The sequence below is a fragment of the Callithrix jacchus genome, chromosome 2 (genome assembly GCF_049354715.1).
Source record: "Callithrix jacchus isolate 240 chromosome 2, calJac240_pri, whole genome shotgun sequence".
Classification (NCBI taxonomy): Eukaryota; Metazoa; Chordata; class Mammalia; order Primates; family Cebidae; genus Callithrix; species Callithrix jacchus.
This window is the reverse complement of record NC_133503.1, coordinates 40,015,550-40,030,865: the sequence shown is the minus strand read 5'-3', so window position 1 is coordinate 40,030,865 and position 15,316 is coordinate 40,015,550. Positions and strand designations below refer to the sequence as shown.

At 41.2% G+C, this 15,316-nt stretch overlaps 1 protein-coding gene across 3 annotated transcripts in view; it reads left to right on the top strand.

Annotated features, from left to right (window-relative positions):
* The window catches only part of LOC100386129 (protein diaphanous homolog 1), a 51,202-nt gene that overhangs the window by 22,006 nt on the left and 13,880 nt on the right, over positions 1-15,316 (top strand). For 2 of the 3 annotated variants that reach the window (XM_078361630.1, XM_078361636.1), the window contains exons 2-4: positions 10,788-10,814; positions 11,843-11,998; positions 15,130-15,231. In XM_078361630.1, the coding sequence (XP_078217756.1) occupies positions 10,788-10,814; positions 11,843-11,998; positions 15,130-15,231 (285 nt within the window). The remainder of the gene's footprint in view (positions 1-10,787; positions 10,815-11,842; positions 11,999-15,129; positions 15,232-15,316) is intronic. The other variant, XM_078361642.1, reaches the window with a different exon arrangement.

Sequence of the window (15,316 nt, the reverse complement as noted above, 5' to 3'; positions counted from 1 at the left end):
AAAAACTGAATACCATCTCAGAGTCATAGCCCAGCTTTAGATTCTCTTGAGTGTTTACAAGTGTGTATTGATTCTAAGGACATTACTTGGCTGGGACATGAGTAAGGCCTGGGAAACAGGGCTTGCCACAGTTGAGCAACTGGCAAGGCTGCAGTGAGGACCAAGTACTAGACATCGAACAGGAATAAGGTTGGGGGAGTATACTGCTCTGTATTTTCTGCTTCTGAGCTTACCATATGCAATGTCCAGGTCTCCTGAATAAGTCAAAGCAGGGATATTCTGTGGGATGGAATGAGTATCCTTGACAGTCCAGGTAGTAGAGTAGAAAAGGAAAGAAACTGTTAACATATGGTCCAGACAGGCCAACCGTCTGGGTCAGGTTCACCCAGATATTGTCAGTTTTAAAAGCCAGAACAAAAGCAGATGATGGTGATGACAGGCTTCAAGGGTCTGGCTCAAGTCTCATTCCTTTAACTGGTGGTTCTCTGTAGCTGGCATATACAGTCACCCTGGGAATCTTTATCCTGGGGATTTCCTTCAGTTTCCTCATGTGTCAGGTTTCATTTCTTGTATTTGAAGTCTTGCACTTTCTTGGTTTGTGTTCTCATTTTGGTGGAGCATATCCTACAGTAGCTTCCTGGGTTATATGGGAACAGATTTTTTTAAACCTTAAATGTCTGAAAATGTCTATTCTAAGCTGACATTTGATTGATAACTTTTTGTTGGGTATAGATTTGTAGATTGGAAATTATTTTTCTTCAGATTTTTAAAGGCCTTGTTCCATTGTCACCCAGCTATTGATATTATTGTTAAGAAATCCAGAACTGCTCTGAGTCCTTTGCATTTGACCTGTTTTCATCCCTTCTATGGAATTTTGTAGGACTTTCTTTGTATTACATTGTTTTGAAATTTCATCATGATATGCCTTTGAATAATCTATTTTTGTCCTTTGTGCTAGAGACTTACCTTTAATACTGGGAAATTTTCTTTATTTCCTTGATAACTTGCTCTCTATTTTATGTTTTCTCCTATTATTTGGACATTGGACCTCCCAAAATGGTCTTCTAATTTTCTTATCTTTCTGTTGTACTTTTTGGGGAATTTCCATAATTCTTCCAGTCCTTTTATTGAGTTTTAATTTCTGTTCTCATATTTTTAACTTCTAATAGCTCTTTTTCCTCTGAATGTTTCTTGTGGATGTTAATGACTTTTAAAACATCTTCTTGTTGCTTACTGTTTATATGGCAAGTTGTGTCCCCCCACCCCTCTTTCTCTCATGTTAGGAGCTTTCCTCAGTTGTCTGATAATCCTGGATTGTCTACTTATGTTTAAGAATGAGGGATTACAAAGCAGATTGGGAACTTTAGATGCAGGGGTAGGATGAAAGCTGGGTGCTTTGCTGTAGGACTTCACAATAGGAATCTAATGTGAATCACATTGTAAGTTTAGATTTTCTAGTTTTAGAGACATGTGAAATTAAGTTTAATATAATTTAATCTATCTAAAATTACTTCAATATGAATGAAATATAAAAATTATTAATGAAATATTTTACTTTTTTATATTGTTATGAACTCCGGTGTTTATTTTACATTTACAGACATCTCAGTTGAGATGCTAATTTTTTTTTTCTTGGCTGTAAGTTTATTCAATGCAAAATAATCCTCTCCAGTTTTACTGAGGTGACTGACCATGTCCATGATCAAATCTGCCTCTAAACTGGAATTGGGCTGCTGACCCAGCCCCAGCCTCAGCTTTCTTGTGGGCACCAGGGGCACAGCACTCCATCTGTAAGTGTCTCTGTCTGCTTCCCCTCTTGTGGGTTTTGCAGGTCACTCCCCCTCCAGACCTTTAGGCCGAGGCCTGCCAGTCTCTGGACGGCTACTGTGTAGGGTGGCAGGCACAGTCTCCAGGGGCAGATGAAGATAATCACAGAGGTACTGGATACCCTCACTGGTAAGGCATCAGTAGAAATGTCTCCAGGCAAACTGTTTTTTCACGTAGCCTCGGGACTTGAGCAACTGCACGGCCTTCATGACAGGAAGGTTGAGCACATTCTTGTCTGCCAGCTCTGGGTGCTTAGGCATGTGGACATCCTTCTTGGCCACCATGACTCTGTCCTTAAAAAGGAGTTCATAAATGGCAGTCCACTTCTTCTTAGGCATCAGTATCTCAGCGGCTGTAGGGTCTAGGGCCAGGGCTGGAAAGCTGAGGCGCTAAATTTTTATTTATTTATTTGTTTATTTTGAGACAATCTTGCTCTGTTGTCCAGGATAGAGTACAGCTATGTGATCTCAGCTCACTGCAACCTATGCCTCGGGGGCTCAGCTGATCCTCCCACCTCAGCCTCCTGAGTATGTAGAACTACAGGCAAGCGCCACTATCCCTGGCTAATTTTTAAATATTTTTGTACGGGGGTTGTCATGTTGTCCAGGCTGGTCTCCAACTCCTGGACCCAACCTATCCACCCACCTTAGCCTGCCAAAGTGCTGGGATTACAGATGTGAGCCACAGCACCCAGTCCCTAAAATTTTTTTAAAACTTTTTGTTTTTTTAGAGCAGTTTTAGGGTCACAGGAAAACTGATATGAAGGTACAATGATTTCCCATATCCCCCACCCACACACATACATGGTGTTACCAGTTCATTCTCACACTGCTATGAAGAAATACCTGAAACAGGTCATTTATAAAGGAAAGAGGTTTAATTGACTCACAGTTCTGCATTGCTGGGAAGGCCTCAGAATACTTACAATCATGGCAGAAGGCAAAGGAGAAGCTGGCACCTTCTCCTTTGCTTTCAAAGGGTGGCAGGACAGAGTGAGTGTAAGCAGGGGAAATGCCAGATGCCTGCAAAACCGTCAGATCTCATGAGACTCACTTGATATCACAAGAACAGTGTTAGGGAAACTCCCCCCCTCATGATCCTATTTGCCTCTGCCTCATCCTGCCCTTGACATGTGGGGATTACAATTCAAGGTGAGATTTGGGTAGGGACACAGAGCCAAACCATATTGCATGGCCTCCCCCATTGTCAGTATCCCCCACTGGAGTAATACATTTATTGCAATTGATGAGCCTGCATTAACACATCAGCATCACCCAAAATCCATAGTTTATATTAGGGTTCACTCTTAGCGTTGTACAGTTCAAGAATGATGTGTATCCATTACGATAGTATTATACAGAATTATTTTCACTGCCCTAAAACCCCTCTGTGCTCCATTTATTCATACTCTGCCCACCCTACCTGCCTCCCCCAATCCTTGGCAACCACTGATCTCTTTTTTTTTGAGATGGAGTTTCGCTCTTGTTACCCAGGCTGGAGTGCAATGGCGCGATCTCGGCTCACCGCAACCTCCGCCTCCTGGGTTCAAGCAATTCTCCTGCCTCAGCCTCCCGAGTAGCTGGGACTACAGGCATGCGCCACCATTCCCAGCTAATTTTTTGTATTTTTAGTAGAGACGGGGTTTCACCATGTTGACCAGGATGGTCTCGATCTGTTGACCTCGTGATCCACCCACCTTAGCCTCCCAAAGTGCTAGGATTACAGGCTTGAGCCACCGCGCCCAGCCCTGATCTCTTTACTGTTTCCACGGTTTTGCCTTTTCTAGAATATCGTATAGTTGGGAACATATAATATGTAGCCTTTTTATTTATTTATTTATTTTGAGACGGAGTTTAACTCTTGTTGCCCAGGCTGGAGTGTGATGGCGCAATCTCGGCTCACTGAAACCTCCACCTCCCGGGTTCAAGTGATTCTCCTGCCTCAGCCTCCCAAGTAGCTGGGATTACAGGCACCGGCAAACATGCCCAGCTAATTTTTTGTATTTTTAGTAGAGATGGGGTTTCACTATGTTGGTCAGACTAGTCTCGAACTCCTGACCTCAGGCAGTCTACCCACCTCGAACTCCCAAAGTGCTGGGATTACAGGCGTGAGCTACTGCACCCAGCCTCCTTTTTCTTTTTTTGAGACAGGGTCTTGCTCTGTTGCCCAGGCTGGAGTGCAGTGGCACAATCTTGGCTCACTGCAACCTCTGCCTCCCAGGTTCAAGCAATTCTCCTGCCTCAGCCGCCCAAGGAGCTGGGATTACAGGCACCTGCCACCACGCCCAGCTAATTCTTGTGTTTTTAGTAGAGACGGGGTTTTGTCATGTTGGCCAGTCTGGCCTCAACCTCCTGGTCTCAAGTGATCCACCCACCTCAGCTTCTCAGAGTGCTGTGATTACCCACTGTGCCCGGCCATATGTAGGCTTTTCAGGTCAGCTTCTTTCATTTAGCAATATGCCCTTAAGGTCAGCACTAAGACAACAGATAACATTCTGTTGTCTGAATGTACCACACTTTAGTTATCTGTTCACCTACTAAAGGACATTTTTGCTGCTTTCAAGTTTTGGCAATTGTGAATAAAGCAGCTGTAAACATTCCTCTGCAGGTTTTTTTGTGTGGACATACGTTTTCACTTCCTTTGGAAAATAAATATCATGGAATGTGATTGCTGGACCTTATGTTAGAGTATGTTTAGTTTTTCATTTTTATTTTTTAGAGATGGGGTTTCACCGTATTGGCCAGGATGGTCTCAATCTCTTGATCTCGTGATCTGCCCGCCTTGACCTCCCAAAGTGCAGGGACTACAGGCATGAGCCACTACGCCCAGTCCAGTATGTTTAGTTTTATAAGAAACTGAAACTCTTCCAAAGTGGCTATACCATTTTACATTCCTACCAGCTATGAATCGAAAGTTCTTGCTCTGCTGGTCATGGTGGCACACACCTGTAATCCCAGCAATTTGGGAGGCTGAGATGGGTGGATCACTTGAGGTCAGGAGTTTGAGACCACCCTGGCCAACATGGTGAAGCCCCGTCTCTACTAAAAATACAAAAATTAGCCGGGCATGGTGGCATGCACCTGTAATCCTGGCTACTTGGGAGGCTGAGGCAGGAGGATTGCTTGCATCTAGGAGGTGGAAGTTGCGATGAGCCAAGATCGCATCACTGCACTCCAGCTGGATGACAGAGCGAGACTCCATCTCAAAAGAAAAGAGAAAGTTCTTCCTCCACATCTTTGCAAGCATTTGGTGTCATCAGTGTTACGGATTTTGGTTATTCTAATAAGTATGTAGTGATATGTTATTTTAATTTACACTATCCTGATGACATATGACGTTGAGCTGCTTTCATAAGTTTATTTGCCATTTAAATTTTGTTAAAATTGAATAAAATGTAATAAATTCCTTCTCATGTGCACTAACCACCTTAGTAGTGCTCTGTAATTATATGTGCCTAGTGGTACATGTTGGACAGTGGAGCTCTGGAGTGATCTACTTGGACTATGTCAGAAGCTTTAAGTTGATTCCCCAGAGAAGACTCTTCTTCCAGCCTTCTGACTCAAAGGGAAAGGCCAGGCTGCTGGGGCTCTAAGAGACTAGAGAGGTGTCTCAGTATATACTATGCATAGGTTTACTTTTCTTTTTAGTGTAGGGTCCCTGGCATCCTCCAATCCAGAGACCCTCTGTTTAACCCTCTTCTGAGAACAAACTTCAGGCCTCTGCTGGAGCAAGGGAGGGTAGTCTCCCAGTGGCATGGTTGAGGGGTGGGGTAGGATCTAGGGATCTAACTGCTGCTTTAACAGCTTTCAACCAGTCTTTTTTTCAGCCTCCCCCTCCTTTAACTCCTGTTTCCATAGGTATCTGATGCCAGTCATTTCCGAGCCTTTTGAGGATCCTCAAGTGTAATTTGGGCTGTTTTTTCCTCTTTCTAGTTTAGGACTCAGCTTTCTGAAATCTGTTGGATTTAATGCCTCTAGTTCTTCTAGAGTCCCAGTCTTCAAAATTTGCAGTTGCTTTTTTGTTCTTGCCAACTTTGTAGGCTCTCTCCTTGCTGCATCATTTCTTATTTTCTAAACACCTTTTCTGTAAGTTTAGTGAGGTTTCAAGGACAGAAATTAGATGCTTTGGTTAGGTCTGACATCTTTTACCTGAAAGTTCTTATTAATCTGGATTTATAAGCCAGATTTGGATTTTTTTTAAAAATTTATTCTGTATTTATGCTTCCTTCAGTATCTATATTTGTAGTTAAAGGTTTAAGTGCTAATGTTTAGTGGAGGACTCAATAGAAGGGCCAGGAAGTGAAATATTTACCACAGCCAGGCTAGGACAGTAAGGGTTTGGTTTGGGAGCAGAAGATAAGTGACAGCAAACAAGGAGATTGATAAAAGTGATGTAGGCCGGATGATTAGAGACTTAATTTTATAAAGCTTGGACATCTGAGACATATTGCATAAATAAAGCTCCAGTAGCATTTATCTTCTTGGATTCAACTATTTTTTAGGTTTTTTTTTTTTACTTGTCATGATCTAGGAATTTACTCTACATTTCAGAGAATACACATAACTAATGATACAATTTAAAAATGACTACTGAACAAAACTGTTTGCCAACAGAGTATACATAGAATCTGTAAGAAGAACACACATAGTATTAACTAACTAAGCAATATACTCTTACTATACTGTAGCAGCAGGTTTCTATTTTAATAACTGAGCTTGCTGTTTGAATGTTCTATTGGATTCTAAAAGAGTTTTACCTGTACCGACTATGGTGATTCACTTTGCTGGTTGTTGCTGCCCTCTGATGGACTAGCTGAGGAAATGCAGCTTTTTTCATTTCATGGATTACGTGCTGTCCTTCCCTAAATTGAACACTAAAACGTGGATTTTTTTTTTTTTTTTTTTTTGAGAAGGAGTTTTGTTCTTGTTGCCGAGACATGATCTTGGCTCACTGCAACCTCCACCTCCCGGGTCGAAGCGATTCTTCTGCCTCAGTCTCCTGAGTAGCTAGGATTACAGATGTGAGCTACCATGCCTGGCTAATTTTTGTATTTTTAGTAGAGACGGGATTTCACCATGTTGGTTAGGCTGGTCTTGAACTCCTGACCTCATGATCTGCCCACCTTGGCCTCCCAAAGTACTGGGATTACAGGCTTGAACCACCGCGTCTGGCGGATAATTTTTTTTTTTTTTTTAATGATAAAATCTGTTTCTGATGATCCTCCAGGAAAGCAAGGGAAACTGGCATCTTCCTTCTTATAAAAATTAAATTTCCCTTCCTTTCTTTTCTATCTAAAGGCAAGACTTAGTGGACATTGAATAGGAAAAAGACAGAAGAATTTGGGGAATGCAAAGATTTGGTGGCTTTGGAGTCTGGATGCCTGAGTTTCATATCCATCTCATCCCTTTATGTGACCTCAGTGATTTACTTCACCTGGCTGCGCTTCAGTCTCTTATTAATATAATGAAGAGGTGGGGTAGACTTGGAGGGTTTCTCCAGGGATTGACATTTTAGGGTAGCAACCCTAAATTATGTAGTATTTGTTCATAAGAGATATAATGACCAAGTTTCAGGCTCTGCCATCAAGTAACTTAGTCTGGAAAGGGGTAAGGAAACAGACATCAAAAGAGAATTGTAATCCATTTTTAGTGCTGTGAGACAGGCAAGTACCTATTACTGTGGAAACACAAGGAAAGGTGCATAACCATTTAGAAGAGGGATCATTCTACAGGGCCTGTTGGAGTTAGCCTTGAAAGCACAATCGAGGCTGAGGCGGCAGCAGCTGAGGGCAAGTCTAGGGGTGTCATCTATTTGGAGATGAAGATGGAGTTTGAGGTGGAGGGTTTGCTGAGAGATGAGACTGTGGGGAAAAGCTGGGAGAGTCATATGTCATACACAAGAATTTGGATTTCAGCATAGGGCAGTGGAGAGCTATTGAAGGCTTTTAAATGGGGAAATAACATGGACAGCTCGGCATTTCAGAAAGATTACTTTTGGATATAGTATGGAGAATGGATGTGGTATGGGGCAGATGGGACTGAAGGCAGGAAGATCAGTTAGTAGGCTGTTGGAACAAATCAAACAGGAGACAATACTGGTGTGAACTTAGGTAGTACTAGTAGACATGGATGGAAGAGAGAGGAATCGAGTCTGTAGGCAGAAAGAACAGGTTGCTGGTTCCCCCACCCCACCACCACCTTTTTTTTTAACTTAAGTTGCAGCTGTGACCAATTCATCTGCCATGAATTCTTTAGACCCAGGTTCTATTATCTACATTACATTCATCCCAGAGTTGTTTGCTTGTTGCTTGGTTCTGTGGGAACTCTGAGTTTGGGGGACAAAATTTTGAAAGCAATTGCTCTGGGAGCAAATAAGTTTAACCTGGGCTACGGTAAACCAAATTTGTATGCACTCATCCTTTTTGTGCTTGTTTCACCTTCTTTATGCCAAGGGACTTAGGGTAGTGACAAAAGGAACTGCGTTGTTGGTCATTTTGGGTGATGCTTTCTGCCTCATCATCCTTCCACCTTGCTTCTAGTAATCAGAACACATGAAATAACTGTACATTCCATGGACACTTTCTCATGGCAAGATTCTCATGGTTTGGGGTGAGTGATTATCCCTTAGCCAGTAGAAGCTTAACCTCTTCTGGACCATGGAGGTCAAAGTTTGTTTTATTTCAAAAGCACCAGGTTGGTGGAAAATGGACCAAGTCTAGATTCACAGTTTACACTGGATTTAATGGAATTGTGTGATATGGGGAACATGAACATAATATTGTCGATTTTTCTTGTCCGTAAAAGAGGAGAAATAGCTTTGAGGCAGAAATGGAACTAGTTTTTCATTAGTTGGGGAAGGTTAGTCAACAAGCATTTCCCAACTGGGTGTGGTGGTATACACTTGAAATCCCAGCTACTCAGGAGGCTGAGGTGGGCAGATAACTTCAGCCCAGGGGTTTGAGACCAGCCTGGGCAACACAGGGAGACTCCACCTTAAAAAAAAAAAGACAGAAAGAGATTTATTATACTCTTCTAATGACATTAATGAAAAAGAAATATTGTTTAAAATTAAGCAGGATGAAGAAAAATTTCCACTTTCCCAGACTTGCTCATTTAGACTTCTTTTGAGGGGGCAGTGAGAGGGGTAAAGTATAATATGTATACAGAAGGGAATGTAAAACATACAGAATAATTATAAACTGGACAGTTGTGTGATTCATGTCAAGATACAGAATATTGTAAACACCCCAAAAGTTGCTTTGTCCCCTTCCCCAGTCACAACCCCCCCATCCCAAGCAACCACCATTTCAACATTTATGGTAATTATTCCCTTTATGTTATAATTTTACATCCCAAATAATATAGTGCTACATGTTTTTAAACTGAATATTAATTAAACAATTCAATATTATGTTTATGAATAGCTGTAAGTTCATTCACTTTCTCTGCGAAATTGCTTTCCTTGTACTAATGTACCATTTTATTTGTCCACTCCACTCTTTTATTTCACATCATTCATTAACTCATACACAATTATTTGTCTTCTGGTTTGTTGAAGCAATAAGTCAGACAACTTTTGTCACAATAATATCTGTCAGAGTGGCCGACCATAAACACTGTAGCACAACATCCACCTGAAGGACACTCCCAACGAAGGTGACTACTTTTGCCATTCTCATTGGCCTTAGGGTATTTCAGGACAGCCATCTTTACCTTCTTTCTCATGCTTTTTCTTCTTGGGAGTAGTGTAAAACTTTTTCTTAGTCCCACCACAAAGTCTCAACACAAGATGAAGAGTGGACTCCTTTTGAATGCTGTAGTTGGTCATAGCACATCCCCCTTCTAGTTGCTTGCCAGCAAAGATCAGTCTTTACGGGTCAAGAGGAATTCCTTCCTTATCTTGGCTTCTACATTTACTGCTGTATCCGAGGGTTCAACCTCAAGAGTGATGGCCTTCCCCGTAAGGATTTTTTTTTTTTTTGAGATGGAGTCTCACTCTTGTTGCCCAGACTGGAGTGCAGTGGTGCAATCTCAGCTCACTGCAACCTTCACCTCCCAGGTTCAAGCTATTCTCCTGCCTCAGCCTGAGTAGCTGGGATTAGAGGCACCTGCCACCATGCCTGGCTAATTTTTTTACTTTTTGTAGAGATGGGGTTTTGCCATGTTGGCCAGGCTGGTCTTGAACTCCTGACCTCAGGTGATCCGCCCACCTTGCCCTCCCAAAGTGCTGGGATTATAGGTGTGCACCACCGTGCCTGGTCCCCCATAAAGATTTTTATGAAAATTTGTGTTTTGGTGGTGGTTTCAATACATCCAGTTGGCAGATCAGAAAGCCCATTCTACTCTTGATGGCCATTTGCATTGTTCTCTGTTTTACATGTTATCGTGTTACTATGAACACTCTTGGTATCCACATTTCACTACATATGTGCACAATTCAGCAGGGTAGATACATAGACATTTTTTGTTGCATTGTACTATGTGTGCATATTTAACTTTACTGAATAATGCCTTACTGTTTTCCAAAGTGGCCATGGCATTTTACAGTACCACCAGGAGTTCCTGTTGGTGTATGATTAAATGAACATGAAAACTTTTTCCAGTCTTGGGAGTGTGAATTAGTATCTTGCTGTGTTTTTAATTCACATTGCCTTATTTACTGTGACGTGGAGCATTTCTTATACGTGTGTCGGGCATCAACTTTAGATTCTGTTCAGTTCTGCATCTTCTTTTTTTTTCCTTCTTAAGAGTCATATGTTAGTGACCTTAAAAGTCTTCTTGCTCCTTACTTGTGGGAATGTGCTAAGGACTCCTTCTGCAGAAATCATTAGCTTGTGGAAAGTAGCTTAGATCCTTTCAACTTCTCTCCCTTTTTCCCCCACCCTGTGTGGTGTTTGGGAGGTTTCCTGGTACTTCACTGATTTCTCTTCTTTCTTCTCCTTCCTTTTTTCCTGTTCCTAGACTCTGAAGCGGCTCATGGCAGATGAGGTAAGGACATTTTGTTTGGCATGTGCATGTTCTAGCTCATTGCCTACACTATGATATTTACTAGTTTTCATAACTTTGACTTTCTGTAACTTATAATGGTGATATGGCTTCTATTCAGAGTATCTCAAGGCTTTTTTCCTAACTCTTTACTCTGTGTTTGGCCCATTGCATGCATTTCCCTGGACATCCATTATCTTCCTAAGTTAGGCATGCTCTTTAAACTCCAAGCTGACTTGCAGTCTGAATGCCACTCATATCACTTGAAGCCCTATAATACTTACAGATAATTACTGTTATTTTCAAAGAGGGAGAGCCGATAAGCTGTAGCTTATTGGTGACTCTTTGATTTGAGCATCAGTATTTGAGATTTGAGGAATGGTTTGTTAGCATTTGTTTGGCAGAGAGATGGTATATATACCCCTGAAGTACATTGTATTCTTTGCTGACTGGATGTCATGAAAAGGGGATTTTGAAGAATTGATATTGAACTTTTGCTGCCTACATCACACAAGTGCTGTGGAGTGTACAAATTAAAGAGAAAGGAATGGATCCTGATTTTAAGGATAAATTTATCCTGTGTGGCTTATATCTATTAAAATCTATGGTAATACTTCCTGAAGGGAAGCATCCTCTGGGGTCCTAGCCACATTTATTATTGGGTAGCTAGAAGAAAACAAAGGGTATTTTATTGATAGAAGTCTGTCATGAGAGGCTTTCAGTTCTGTACTGCTACAAGGCTTAGAAGTGGCAGGGGAGATCAAGAACAATGTTTCTTCTGTTTTAAAGAGGTTTGAAATCTTAATACTTTGGTCCTCTTATCTTTGAACATAGATGAGCATACAGAGTCAGTATGCTAAGTTAGATAGGAGGAAGACTGGTTTCTTCTTTTCATGTCAGAAGAGTCTTGAACTGCTCATGAACCAGAGGAACCATGCATGTGTAAGAGGTTAAATGGGTGAAGAATTTGCTGTGTGGTTTGTTTTGTAAGTGAAAATGGATCACTGCTAATGCTTTTTTCTCTTTCTCAGCTGGAAAGATTTACCAGCATGAGAATTAAGAAGGAGAAGGAAAAGCCCAATTCTGCTCATAGAAATTCTTCTACATCATATGGGGATGATCCTACAGCACAGTCGTTGCAAGATGTTTCAGATGAACAAGTTCTGGTTCTCTTTGAACAGATGCTGGTAAGTTTTCCATTCCCAAAATGTTGCTTCTTCCTGTGCATTTATGGCCATGGTTGGCTCTTTTTTGTGCATAGTCCCCTTGCTAGCCCTTTATTGCAAAGAATTCAAGGCTTAACATGGAACTTTTAAAATGTTAACCCTATCATCCCATAATTAGGGACTAAATATACAAGTATCAGTTCATAAGATTGGAATCTGTGCTTGAAAACGTCCAATCACTGTGTTGTTAATGTCCTTCTGCCCAGCAACACTTTAGCCACAAAGACATAGTGGACCATCTCACCCTGTGTACCAAAGATGGTAATATGGAGACCACCTTTGAGTTACTCCACAGCAGATAAAGTATCGAAGTATTCACAACAAACTCTGTATAAAGGAGAAACTGAGGATGGAATATTATTTGCTGATTTAGTGGTGAAACTGGAAAGAAAATACATAGAATTGCTAGAAGACCTTTAAAGATTGTGTCTGAAGTGAGCTAAGTAATGAAGTATATGTGCATGTAACTTACTTTGCTGTCCTCAGTGAGGAACACTGAATAAGGAGGACATTTAGTGAGTTTCCATTAGTGGTAAGTCTTGGAAAGTTTTGATGAATACAAGATTTCATAAGACCTGTATTTTGCATGGATATGTGATCTCAGATTCAACTAGAGACTAGTTACAGGTCTACCTTACTTAAAAGCTTAGGTTTAAAATCCTTAGCACAGGGCCTGGTACATAGTAAGCACTCAGCTGGTACTAGTGTTATTTTTTTTCACTGAATCTTTTAGTTTGTCTCTTAATATTCCAAGTGCATTAAGAGTCTAAAGAGTATGATCTGTCAAGATAATCTCTTGGCCTTGAATTGCAAGTTTAGATGTCTCTTTGGCCAGGCAGGTAGTATAAATAAGGGGTAAGCAAGCTAGATAGAAGATGGCAAAATAAGTAGGGAATGTGGCAAATTGAAGAGAGGCTTTGGTATTTTGGTTAGAAAATCCAGCCACACTCAGTTCTAGTAGGTGGTGACATTCCAGTTGGGAATGCTTGCCTAGTAGTGCCAGATATTTCTATTTTTCAAAAGAAGTTAAAAATCTGTCATTAAAAAAAAAAACAATAAATCTTGAATAACATCAAATGTCCTAGTCTCTATTTGAATTTCCCCAGTTAGGTCTTTTCATTTTTTTTGAATCAGAGTCTTGCTGTGCTGCCCAGGCTGGAGTGCAGTGACTCACTGCAACCTCTGCCTTCTGGGTTCAAGCGATTCTCCTGCCGCAGCCTCCTGAGTATCTGGGATTACAGGTGCCCACCACCATGCCCAGCTATATTTGTGTCTTTAGTAGAGACAGGGTTTTACCATATTGGTCAAGCTGGTCTCTTGGCCAGGCTGATCTCAAACTCCTGACCTTGTGATCTGCCCTCCTTGATCTCCCAAAGTGCTGGGATTATAGGCAAGAGCCACTGTGCCCGGCAGGTCATTTTTGAAAACCCGGGTTGTTCAAATTATAATTCCAAATATAGTTCACTGTACTGATACTCTCAATTTTCATTTAAACTATAAGTTTCCCTTCCTTTTTTCCCTCCTTTTTTTTTTGAGATGGAGTCTTGCTCTGCCACCCAAAATGGAGTACAGTGGTATGGTCTCAGCTCACAGCAACCTCTGCCTCCCGGGTTCAAGCAATTCTCCTGCCTCAGCCTCCTGAGTAGCTGAGATTACAGGTGCACACCATCACGCCCTGCTAATTTTTGGGTTTTGAGTAGAGATGTATTTCACCATGTTGGCCAGGCTGGTCTTGAAGTCCTGACTTCATGATCCACCTGCCTCAGCCTCTCAAAGTGCTGGGATTACAGGCGTGAGTCACTGCACCCAGCCCACTTTTTCTTTTTATCCTTACTATTGATATATATAAAAAAAACTTGCCGAAGAAACCATTTGACCTGTAGAGTTTCCCACAACATGAAATTTGATGGTTGCATCCTTTGGTACTGTTTTACTAGAGATCTGTATTTTTATGTAAGGTCCCCTAAATTTAAAATGTTGAGCTAGCCAAGTAAAACATTTTGTCTTTGGGTTTGATTTAACTTGAGGGCCACCTTTTTGTAACTTCTATGTTCAGTTTATCTGCAAGAGGGAAAAGCACCTGGCCAGGCGTGGTGGCTCACACCTATAATCCCAGCACTTTGGGAGGCTGAGGTGGGTGGATCATGAGGTCAGGAGTTCAATACCAGCCTGGCCAACATGGTGAAACCCTGTCTACTAAAAATATAAAAATTACCTGGGCGTGGTGGCAGGCACCTGTAATCCCAGCTACTTGTGAGACTGAGGCAGGAGAATCACTTGAACCCGGGAGGTGGATGTTACAGTGAGCTGAGATTGCACCATTGGACTCCAGCCTGGGTGACAAAGCAAGACTTCAACTCAAAAGGAAAAAGCACCAGGAATTAAGTCCCAAAATCTTCAAATGAATTTTGCTACTTGCAGAAGAAACAGAATAGATCCCTTCACCCCGTATTTTCCTCAATTCAAATAACATTCTGGAATTATTAGGGCTAAATTTGTGCCCTCCAAGGTACTAGGTTTGGACACATGGTTGTTATGCATGTTGAAGTATCAAGCAGAGCCTTTCCCCAAACATACATCAGATTATGTCTGTTAAGGGGCCTCTGCTGTATCATAAAGTTTCCAGTTCTTTCTTCATGGGAAAGGAGTTTGTACAGGGACTGAGTTAACCAGGGATAATGGGTTTGTAGACCCTAGAGTTGGTGCAGTTGATTTTGCAGGTGTTTGGATTATGTCAATCATCCAGTGCTTCAGTCTGAAGAGATTTTTGAGGTCCATCCTTGATGCAACAAACATCTGTGGTTTTCTTCCAATGATAGAGAAGAAATTTTTCATTTATATTGAGACCATTTTTCTTAGAGAAAAAAATATGTATTAAAATATCTGTAGAGATTTATACTAAAATGTTAACTATACTTATCCTTGAGGAATTTTTATCAGCTGTAATAGCTTAAATTTCTAGGGATCAAGAATTTATTTACTCAATAAGCATTTTATATGCTCAACTCTTCACTAAGTATACTAATGTTAAACACAAAATTTATAAGGAATTTGAGACAAATTGTTTTTTATCTTTTTTCGACCTCTCCTAGCTGGATATGAATCTGAATGAGGAGAAACAACAACCTTTGAGGGAGAAGGACATCATCATCAAGAGGGAGATGGTGTCCCAGTACTTGTATACTTCCAAGGCTGTAAGTCCTGGGGCAGGTATCCATGACATGGGAGACTGTGCCCTTGTCTTGGACCTGTTTGTTTTGCCAGTTTTATGTAACATTT